The sequence below is a fragment of the Manacus candei genome, unplaced genomic scaffold (assembly GCF_025592945.1).
Source record: "Manacus candei isolate 608988 ecotype Guabito, Panama unplaced genomic scaffold, ASM2559294v1 h1tg000046l, whole genome shotgun sequence".
Classification (NCBI taxonomy): domain Eukaryota; kingdom Metazoa; phylum Chordata; class Aves; order Passeriformes; family Pipridae; genus Manacus; species Manacus candei.
In genome coordinates, this window is record NW_026138094.1 from 3,492,450 (window position 1) to 3,504,573 (window position 12,124).

Below are 12,124 nucleotides of genomic sequence, written 5' to 3' on the forward strand. Positions count from 1 at the left end.
TGAGGAAATTGAGAATCTGAGTAGAACTGTCTGGCTGCTGAAATCGTTTCCAATTATCAACATTTGCTATTTGGTTGAGAAAAATAACAGTTTAGAACTGAAGTGTTCAACCAAACCTGGAACATTGTAATGCAAATTCACACCTGTGGAGCATGTAACTACTCTTTATTTCATTGTAACTTGTTTTGTGCTCTTGTGTGTTTAAGAAATAGAAAGTCTTGATATCCATGTTGTAAATTCATATTCAAAAGTATTTCCAGAAGCAGCTGTGTATTTCTGATACCTCTATATGAAAAATATTTGCTATCACCCCAGGAGTAATGCTTTAAAGAATATGCATGAGGGGACAGGAGAGAACTCTACCAAGTGTGGTTTTAAAACACTGTTCAGGTCTCTGCAGTGGAATAATTTTTGATTACCTATGTATATCTGGAAGGATTATTTCATCTATTATGGAAGAAAAAAGTATGAGCAAGACTTGAGATTGATTCTTCTTAAACTCCTGTAGGAAAGCCCTGAAGCAGTGCTGTTAGAAGCACTCTGGTGGAATAGAAGGCAGGAAATGCAGTAAAAATCCAAATTATGACTCAGCTTTTCAGAGGTTCAACAACCCTTTTGTCTCTCTTGTTGTGTAGCCTCCGAGAAGGTTTGTGCAGGCGGTGTGTCTGTACCAGCCAGGCCCCCCCGTGCTGGTCAGCGAGGACTCCCCCAGCTCTCCAGGCCAGCAGTCCAGCTTCCAGGTGCCCTTCAGTATCGCTGCTGACACGGAGCACTCGGCCAACAGCGAGGGAAGCCACGAGACCGGCGACTCGGGAAGGTTTTCTCATGAATCCAACGATGAGATACACCTCTCCTCTGTGACCAGTGCCACCCCTCCCACCACCAGTCCTTTTGTGAGCAGTGACTTGGGTACGAACGCCATGAGCCCGACCATCAGTGACTGCACAGAGTCTCCCCTGCTGTTTGCTGCTGACCAGACTCCTACCTCACCTCCTCAGATCCACCCTGCAGTGCAAAACTGACATCCTGGGGCCACGCCAGACATTCTGACAGTGTATGTCTGTTCGAAGGACAATGAACAGGGAGCCAAAGTTTTATTGTGGAAAGCCTGACTAACCTAGCAGGTGATCCATATTTCTGTTGAATGTTTTTTTTTTTTTTTTTTTTCTTGCTTTATTTTGATTTGTTTTTTTTTAAAACTCACTCATTTTGAATGTTCAGTGGTCAAAAAATGTGAAAGGAGTGAAGATTTCTGACTAAAGTTAAAAATATGTCACTGGAGCAAAGGGAAGGCTGTTGGCCCTTTTGCTGACTATCTACCTCAGTTTGCCGAGAGGTGAACTCTGAATGACGACTGCTTTACCTCATTTGTGTTCTAGTTGGTCTCAGCTATGGAACTGATGATACTTCCTAGTAGTGTTGTTTTATTTTGAGTTTTTTGGGTTTGGTTTGGTTTTTCCCCCCCAGTTGTGTGTAGAATGTGTGTGTGTATGTGTGCGTGCATATGTATGTGCTCAGCGATCGGGGAGTTGTATAGGTTGGTGAACAAGATTGTTTAGCTGAAGCTCTGTCTTTGAAAAGAAGGAAACCTCAGAGTATAAAAAGTTAGGATTTCATGTGGTTGACACAGAGTATGTTAAAAACTGGGAAAACTGGAGCTTCCACATGTAGAGCCACATGAAATCTTTTGTACCTCTTGATTTCTTATAACCCCAGTAAGCCTAGGACAGTGCCTTTCCCCCAGAAACCTGTGCCAGCAACTGCTGACAGGATGTTTGCTATATCCTTAGGGCTCTGGGACATGGTGGATTCCCCACAGTGTGACAAATGTTGCCCCTTTATTCACAGTTAAGGCTAAAAAGCATGGCAAAATGAAGAAGTACTCAGCATTTACAAACAGTGTGGCTCTGCCTGAGAGTCATGGAAGAGATAATAATGCTGAGTATTCCAGTATCGCAGTACTTCTTAGCAATGGTGCCTTGCATTATATATTATGAAATTACTGATTTGCCTTATGCCTTTTTAGTATTCATAAAGTTGCTTTGGAGTACAGAAAGATGCCTTAAATCCTTCTTAGATTTTTTAAAGTAAACTGTATCATGAGTTTATAGTTCATTTTTACCCAGATTTGAGTGCTGATACGCACTGCTAGCATTGTAATGTCTCAGAGCTGTTGTTAGAATGCAACCCTGCTCCTTGCCTTCATCTAGTGTGCTATTAGCCAGGAATTTTAGCTCAGGGAGTTTACCACATGCCAATCTAAAACTCTTAGTAGGCTACCATGAGAAATAATAAAGCCAGAGCTTTAGTTGAAGAGTCTGTTTAAAGAGGTGAGTACTGCTACTGCCTCAAACCCATGCAATTCCTGTTTTATACTACCTCCTTTAAAAATTATTCTAGTGTTTTTTGGGTTTTGTTGATGTTGTTTTTTCCTGTACTCAGGGAACAGTTTGTTACTTTTAAGCTGCCTCACAGAAACGTGGAGCAAACTGACAGGGTATCGTTTTGTTTTTTAATAGGAGAGAGCGAGAGACAGGGAGGGGGCTGGAATCATCCAATGTTAGAAACTTGCCTGTATCTATATCCAGTCTTCTTCTCACTCCTCCTCTTTCCCTGTTTTACTTAAACATAGAAAAAAGAAAAAAAAAAAGAAAAAAAAGAAATAAAGAAAAGGAAAGGAAAAAAATTAGGCATATGTTTTTACTCAAAGAAAATGTTTAAAATGTAATGTGGTGAGAAATCAACCATAGGAACTCCTGGCTCTATTTAAGTCTGTCAGAACTCCATTGACTTTACTGGGGCTGAGATGTCACTCTCCAGGTGGGCCAGGCTGGCTTGTGTTGTTCCTCATGTATCAGTAGGAGGTGAGAAGTTGTTGGTAAGCCCTACTCTTCTGGTTGGTTTGTGCTGAGGAATCTGGCTCTGGTTGCTGGAGTTCTGTTTAGAACTGTTTGCTAGTTCACATTCACCTTCCATAACAGCGTTGATTCAAATGCTTTAAAAATAATCTTGTACCAAAGACTTTTCTGTAGAAGAGAAGGAAGCCACATATTGTCCAAAAATAATTAAACTAGGTAAAAAATTATAGGTTTGAAGAGCTGAATACATTTTATTGTATAAGTAGTTACTAACAAAAACCAATAGGGCTTCTTGATTGTAGTAGCCAATTGCATAGATGAATTGTATGCTTCTACAATTTTAACTACCTTGTTGTTACAAGAGCCTTTAAAGAAAGTTATAATACCAGCAGATACCTCCAAAGAATTCCAAGTGTAATTTTTTTCTCCAGCATGTAGTTGATTAACAATACAGTATTAAGAAAAATATTTTTGAACAGTTTTTTATCTACTTGCTGAAGAAAAAGAAAACCTTTTCACCAAAGATTTATTTTTGGTCTTGTCAGGCAGAATGTTTAGTGTACAGCAGAGTACTCTTTCTAGTTAGGAAAAGTGTGAATTAATCAAAATTAGAGTAAGAATGTGTAACTGTAGCATGAAGTTTCACACTTCATCTTTCAGAGTAGCCTCTTTTGTTAGTCTCATTCAGAAAGAGCTGATATGCAGATGGTAACTGCTTCTCCAAAGACTTGTTTGCTGTAAGTACTGGTAATCAGATGTAATTTTATAACCTTCATTACAGGTAAATATTATAAATCCACTTTGCAGTTTAACCTATGGATGATTTGAGTGAAAAAGACTTCATATAAAATCTGTCAATCTTCTATAGATGCTCTAAGTTTAATAAGCCAAAGAGTTGAAAATACTCAGTGTATTAGAGACCAGAACTCTATTGATCACTTAATGTTTTATCAAGGTACTTCTTATCAGCAAATAAAGAAAACCAAAGATATTTAAGGTTACCTCAGCATATAGGCAAGCTTAGTTAGGCATTAATTATTCTGTCTTTTTCTTTACTTTTATGTTAACCAAATATAATACACTTCTCCAGAACCCAGTCTACATTCATGTGCTTCCCTTTGGCACAGTTGTGATTGCTACAGAACAGAAAATGTCCTCTCCTCAAAATTTATAGCCTAGCAGTAATATATCACAAGGTTTTGTGGTAGAAAATTTGTCTTACAATTGAAAACTCCAACAAGGTAAGCAAAGGAATCTCCAGAAAAATTGTGTAGAAATCGATACTTTATTTATTGATCTCAATAGCAGAATCAATCCTTCATGATTGTAACAGTGCAGAAGTGGGCTCAGAGTTTAAATGCTTCACATCCTTGAAGCCAATACAGGTAATTATGAATATGATATTACAGATAATAATTTTCTTAAAAATTTGTACCTGTGGCTGTCTAAGGAAAGGAGTTTTTTATATGTAAATGTCTTCATTCCATTTGCCTAGAAAGAGCTGGCAGAACACAGCAGGCAGACTGGTTTCAGGTTTTCCAGGTTTTTTTTTTTTTTCTTGGTTATGTCTGTAGAAACTGGATCCTGGAGAAAAAAAAATAATTTCTTAATTATGAATTTTTCTAAATATGTTCTGAAAGATGAACATAAATGTGGAATTTAGTGTTACACTATGAGAATTGATTTTGTTTAACTGTACTGAGAACTAAGGAGCCATGGCTGGTGTAATGAGTGTATATGCAACCCTTGTGTTTTAAAAGAGCAAAAATCATGTGACTTGAAAAGCATCAAAACTTAAAGAGGAAACCTTGAAAGCTGACTTACCATGCTAATCATGTTTCTAAGTGAGCACTCTGCCCTTCAGCTGCAACAGCAATGCCTGTTCTGCAGAACCTGGATCCAAAACTAAGTGCTCAATCTGCCCACAGTTACACTTGTGTACTTTCTTCATATTTAACAAATAAAAAAGATTCTCATCTTTCAGGAATTATCTAAGAAAATTGGGAATGTGTATGCTGTGTAGAACAGGGCATATCAGTTGATTATTTTTGTAATAGTTCTGCTTTTGTAAGAGAAAACTAAAAAAATCTACATATCACTTTCAGTAATTTCCTATATTAGCTCTGCATTTTCTGTATAACTGATGAGATTTTTAACAGAAAAGGGTATCAAGAGATTGCTTTGCCTGGTTTTAATTATTCTTATAGTTCATTCTCTGGGTTTAGTCCCATGTTTTAGACTATGAGCTTCATCTTGTTTGCTTTATTCAAATAAGGGCCATCATCCTGTTTCTTTTGAAGCCAATGGGAGAATTAATTTGTATTTCAGTTTGTATAGTCGGGACAGACAAAATAAGCTTTTTGTTTGTTTTTTAAATCTCCACTGTATTATTATTTTAGAAGAACAGAATTCTTAAATGGTTAAAACTCCCATTGGCTTAAGGTTTTGTTGTGTTGGGCCCTCTGGTTCCACTGCGAGTTGGGCTCCTTCGAATTAAGTTTTCTGGTTTTCATGATTGCATATACCCACATTGCACCTGCCTGGTGTGTTTTCAGTGAAGACTGACTGTATATGAAAAACTGACTTATACAAATGTTGCTTTTTGATTGTTTGGCTTTTAGTTTTTGGTTGGGTTTTGTTTGTTTGTTTGTTTTTTTAAGTTGTGAATGACTTGCCAGTGTAGGAGCCAGGTATGTATCTCATATTGTGGTGTTCTGGATCCTTTCACTCCGTGTGCCATTTTCTTCTAAGGGCAGCAATGGCTGACTGGCTAATGGAGGATGGAGCTGAATTGTATTAATTTTATATTTGTCTCAGGGGATCAGCTCTGTGAATTCCATTGGGTGAGGGAAGCTAATGTTTGCCCTGATTTGAATGTAACTTTTTAATGTCCTTTAAAAACTATTTTGTTTAATAATGTGGATTTGTTTTTCTTTTTCTAGCATCCTAGTAAATGTTACCTAGTGTGTTGGTTCATTTTTCCCCTCCAGGGTTGTTTATATACTACCCCAAGGTCATGCCAAAAAGTAATAAAAGTTTAAATGCCAAATGTTTATGGAACTGCTGTCTAAATACTGATTGATTGCACAGTTGAAATAAAAGTTTTCCTTAGTAACAGTGCTACTTGCTGAATACTTTATTTTCAGTGTGTCTGAGGAGTGGCTCAAAGCAAAGAAGTTGTAACTACAATGCCTCATTTCAGGCTGGGCAGATAGGGAGATGTTGGCACTTGAAGTCATAAAATGAGGTAGAGAGTAAACTGCACGTGCCTTATTATTTAAATTCATAGAACTTTCCCAAGCATGTATTCATTTATCACTTATGTACCTGGAATTATTCCCACCTAAAACCTCTTGTGTCCCACTACTGTTGAACACCCATGCATGATCTCTGCTTTGGCTTCACCTTTTCCTCCCCACATAGCGAAGAAGATGGGATTTGAACCTCTCTCTCCACATACCTGCATGCTGGAGCCCCAGGTAAACACATTCAGATTTGACAGAGACATCATATTGTTTCTACCTGAAGGTGGAGTGTAAGCTTTATTTCAATCCCATAGTTTAAATCTCATTTACATAGGAATGCACCATTAAGGCATACAGAAAATGCAAATAATTCAGAATCTAGCTGTGCCTTAGTGAAAGGGATGCCATGCATGGATATCTCTAGTCCACAGGATCTCCCTTGGCTGGCAATGAAGGCCTAGGGGGCTGACACACATTTGGCTGCCAACTGCTCTCTGAGAGACTCCTGCCCATTCTTCGGTGGAATCCCCATTTGCCCTGCGAGAACCAGCTGAGAGGGTTTTCTGGCAGTGCTGCCAAGTGGTCCATGTTCCTCAAGGTTTCACCAGAGAGATGGCTCAAATGTCACTGGAAGCTGACCAAAATTCCAGGTGGGTCCAGGGGATGCTAGATACTGTAATCATCCCCAGTTTAGAAGGGTGAAAGTGAATTTCTGTGTGCGATAGAAGACAATGTTTCCTGTTATACTCCTCCATGGGACATTTTAAATCAGTGCCCAGTACAATGGAGTCTACTTTACTTGGAAATAGACTGGGGACTCCCCAGAGTTCATGTTAATAGAATGGGTTTGAATTTCCTTTTATCTGCATGGCAATAGACTGGGAAAAAACGATTTTCATGAGTAAAGCAGCAGATTTCTGGCTAGACTGCCAGGCGATTGCACCACATGAAAGCAGGAAAGTGTTGCATACACTACAGCTCACTACAGCTTTTTAATAATTTGCATTTTGGTGTGCTGATCTAGGAGATTAACCCCTCTGGTTTGCTGAAATCTATCACCAGGGGACGAGTGACAGCTCAGTCTATGCTGCCTCCTCACTTTTTGCAGTTTACAGACATATTAGCTTAAAACAATCCCACTGAACCACTTGCTCATAGCCTTCCCTGTATTAGGTTATGCAATTGAAGTTGGAAGTAAGATAGTTTACAGCACAGACTGTAAAATAATGAAAAAAAAAATCCATTAAAAATTATTCATGTTAGCAACCGTCATGCTTTGGAATAGATCCTGAATATTTAAAAGTCAGTAACAGCTTGCTCAGTCTCTACCAAATAAGACAATCTGGCTTTGCTTTACACAAAATCCACAGTCAAGGCAGAATGAATCCCTTGAGATCAAGATTTCCAGCTTCAAAGGGTAAGTTAACTCCAGGCTTGAGTTCTAAGTATTTCAATTAAAATTCTTCTGCCAAATCAAAAGCAAGACAACCTCTAGTTCATAATAGGAAGAATTCTGATATTGGCTTTTACAACACTTTGCAGAAAAATAACTACATTAAAGAGGAAAGCAGTCTCATTTTTAATATACTGCATCTATAGCTTTGTGATCTACGCAGAGTAAGATAACATTAGTGAAGCAGGTCAGCATGTCAGAAGCCACTGTAGCACAGCCTGCAATCACCAGCAGTACCCAGGAGTTCACCTGTGCCATTGTGAAGACTCAGAAGTCACCTCCCTGATGAGCTTTTGAACCCTGGCCAGAGATGGGACACTGGCACTCAGCAGTGCCATAGCCCGTGCTTTAGAAGTCTCACCCCAAGTTAGGAGGTTGCCGTTTGTAGTTGGGTTGACTGAAAAACAGCCTTTTAATAGGAGCACTCTGCAGCTCGGTTTAGCATTCAACAGGGTTTTAAGAGTTTGTGATGGTGTTCCTTTTCTGTAGCTCAGCTGGGCCAAAACTTAGAGCCCAGCCCCGCAGTTGCAGATAACTAAATTATAGGATCCCTGTAGGAACATCTCTATAGTATCCCAAAACTTCTGCCTCTAAACTTCAGATTTGGAATCATCCCCATTAGACATAATATATGTCAAGCAATTTAATCCAGTTTGGTGTTTGTGGACAGATAATGCATGTATTTTAAATAATTAGTTCCACATTCTTTTCTTGAAATCCTGGATTTCATGTGAATTTTAGCCTGGGGATTAAGGAAGCTGCTCTCAATTGTAATGGGGGAGTGCAGCATCTATGTAACTAGGTCATGGTGTACTTAGGCATATTTAGTGATCTGTTCTTGTGTTCTTCCCTACTTTTGTTGCACAATAAACAAAGGAGATAACTAAGTTGGATTTGTTAGCTCCTCTTAAAGGATGCCGGAATGCTGAGATTTCATAGTGGAGTTTTTTTACTGGATTTTCTAACAATGTTTGTAATATATTTCCTTTATTTGGGGTTTTGTAAGTGATGCAGTGTAGGAATTAAATGCTTGCCTCTCTTTTCATCACACCATGATAAACAGGAAAATGCAAAGGATTCAAGACAATGATCCAGAAAGTGCAAGAAATTGCATTTCTTTCCTTTCCCCACAGAGTGTCCCCATTTCACTATTCGTTGCTCAACAGGCGACCACCTCTTTGAGTAGACAGTTATCCATTTTTCAGAGAAGCCCACAAAGGTTTGTTTAACATAAATTTTTCCTTTTCTCAAATTTATTATATTGGTGTTAACATGGCAAACTGAAAGTTCCTTTTTACTTATTATAAAGGTTTTACGTTCCTTGGCGACTTGAAGATCAAATGAGGTTTTTTAATGCGTATATATATATACACACACTGGATTTCTTTCAAAAGTCAAAACTTTTGTACTTTGGTGTTTATATAAATATATATATATATACAATAATTAAATGTAAGTTCCTAGTCAATATCATATTCGTATTGTAATAGTTTAGATACTAATTAATTTTGTATATTGATATATAATTTTATAATTTATAACTTTTGGAAAATTGTAGGTTTTAACTTTATAAGTTGTGCTGTTGGCAAGAGTGCATGAAAGTTGCTTTTTTTCTGAAATACCTGAGCAAATACCTATCTTAACTACAAGCTGAAAAAGGTAAGTGTGCACTCAAAAAAAAATATCAATTAGTCTTGCTCAGTTTCAGAACTAAGAGCTTGCTTCGAACTTTAAAAATTTTGTTCCAGTATAGCTATGACACTGGAGTGCCCTTTGTACACATTTCTGAGACATTTTTTGATCAGTCCTCTAATAACTTGTCTTGCAAAGCTTAGAAAAATGTGTTCCATCAGCCAGTGATTTGCCTTGTGATTAGACAAAGGCACGATCATTCTCAGACTTGTGTCTGAGAAAACTAATGCAATGGACTACAGAAAAAAATCTTACCTTCTTTCATGGACCAATTAATAAACCACTTTTCCCCTACTAACAGTTTTATATTAATTTCAGATTAAAGTTGAAACATGAATAAACAATTATTAGATTTTGTTTTGTATTTTATATTTTGTGGCTGAACGGCTAATGCAGGAGTTTGGACAGTTTTAATTTTTGTTGATTAAAAGCAGAAACAAAACAGACGTGGGCTGGTGAGACCTGGTTTCCATCACCAGAACAGATGTAGTGTTCACCAGTAGGGGAGCAGCTTGCACTGAAATAGCTTCCACGACTTGAGCTCAGACTGTTTCACTTACAGCTACAACCCCTCAGATGGGCAGAGAGATGCTCTACGTCTCACAGACCCAGAAGGGACCTGGTTAACACATTTTCCCGAAGCAGTATCAGCTGCATAACCAGCCAGACTAAAAAGGCATGAAAAGCACATCTCAGTGTGACTTATAAACATGCACATGTTTAGTTTTACTACCAACAAAGGGAGGTGTGGAGGATGAGAAAAAACAAGTGTGGAGGAAGAGGTGTAACTCCAGCAAAACAACAAAACCAGGTTTTTATTGTTGTCTCGGGCTTGACAGACTCTCCCTCCAGCCTTGATAAACAGTCCTATTTATCACTGCAGTTCTGTGAGATGTGTACAAGATTGTAGAGTTAGCACTTAAAGTTGTGTGACATGAAAAGAAAGCCTTTAGAAAAATGAATTATTGTATTTTTTCCCTCATAGCAGGTAGGGCAATCAAATCTACTAATGCTGGAATACTTTTATGAGCTAAGATGATTGCAATCCAGATTTCATTAAATGTGTCCCTTTTTTCCAGCTCAACACTTTCTGTCCAGGTGGGAGAGACTACTGGCTGCTCAACTTTTGGGTCTATATGCCAGAAAACCTGCACAGGTGCTGCTGGATGCCATACCTTGGCACTGCCTTTCTGCAAGATCCTGCTGGACTCCCAGGTCCATGTCCATTGCACAGGGATCCATTTCAGTCTTGCTATGTAGGGAATCTCCTGCAATGAGTTTATAAATGACAGTAAAGCTCTATGTGCTTTATTTTAGAACATATTTGGCTTACATGAGAGAAAAACTTCTGTATTTTCCCCTAGTACTGGAAGTGGCAGAGTTACATAGTTCAGTCTGTTTCTGACTTTTTCCCTTCTGATGTTATGCTTGCTTTTTTTTTGCTTTTCTAATTTTATTCCTCTGACATGATATCTTGGCCCCCATAAATTGAAATGGAAAAAAATCTTCCACTTTTCCCCTTTCTAAATTCCATAAACATCAGTAAATTCCTCTGAGGTGTTTATATTTTTTCCATTAGCACATTTGCATACAATCATACCTTGTCAAAATGGGCGTCTATGCTCTGCTACTCTCTCCTCCTGAGATTTGCAGTAGATACATGTGAGAAGATGCAGTAAGTGCTTTTGGTTTTTGTTTTTGTGTTTAAGTGTTAATGCTGTATTGTGGATCCATGTTTCATTGATATTTCTCTCCTGAAACTGTAATGCAATGTTGAATGTTCAGATGCTACGACAACGATCGGTAAAAAAACTTCCTTCGCCTTCTGGTAGTTTGTACAGAAAGACTCAATAGCCTTCTTTTCAACCTGAATTCAGAAGGAAAAGAACCTAGAAGTTATCAAACCAGCTCCTCTGTACTTAATAACATTTGTAGGTCTGAGTCACTTAGTTGAAGTTACTGTTATCTCACCAAAGCCACCCTTTTCACAGTCAGGGTGAGTTCTGAAATACTGAACAACAGTATTTGTTCACAACTGGCCGGGAAGAAGAGCTTTCTGTGTGGTTGGTTATTGTTAAAAAGAAGAAAATTATTTCAGAATGACAGAATCACTACAGTTCAGAGGACCTTGGCAGTCTTGACTTTGAGTCCAGCCTCCTGCACAAAGCAAGGTTAACACTGAACTTGGGCCAGGCTCTTCTGAGTTTTGCCCAGTCGGGTCTTGAAAAACTCCCAGAATGGAGGTTATACAAATTCTTTAGTTTCTTGTCCCAAAGCTGGCTTAGCCTCAGAAAAATACCTACCCCCCACTCCCAGCCAGTTGGAGGCTCATTTGAAATTGAGTCTCATTTTTCTGTCACACTCTTCTGTTAAGAGCTTTGTCTCTCTTTCCTTAGTAACTTCCATTAAGGTGTTGGAAGGTTGCTACTAGGTACCCCTAAGCTTTCTTAATTAATGTCAGCTTTTGAGAGGAAGAGGAGTAATTTTAAGGACAAGCAAGGAGCAGTGTTCCAAGGAGCAGTGAGGCTTGTCAGGTGGAGAACTTCCACAGACTTTTGGGGAATATTTGAGATGATGGTGTAGGCACCTGAGCCAGCAAATAAGTTCATTTCAGATATTGCATCAACTATTTCCAGTGAGGGTTTAGAAGTATAAAGTTGATCCAACAGGATTCTCGGACTGCTCACAAAAGACCTGAGTACAAGTTAAGGCTGAATTTGGCTGAACAGCAAAACAGACATAATTTTTTTGCAACTAGAGCACTGGGTTAAATCTGAATTCCCAGCTCCCATTTCTGATGCAGACAATCTCCCCGTAGGAACCTTTATAGACTCAGTGACATCAATCTGCGCATCCATAATTACAGTCTACATGCC

General features: G+C 38.5%; 1 protein-coding gene across 1 annotated transcript in view; it reads left to right on the plus strand.

Moving 5' to 3' along the window:
- The window catches only part of PRTG (protogenin), an 82,379-nt gene extending 76,406 nt beyond the window's left edge, over positions 1-5,973 (plus strand). The window contains 1 exon segment of the mRNA XM_051796662.1: positions 636-5,973. Coding sequence (XP_051652622.1) covers positions 636-1,022 — 387 coding nt within the window. The 3' untranslated portion in view covers positions 1,023-5,973.
- The last annotated feature ends 6,151 nt before the right edge of the window (positions 5,974-12,124 follow it).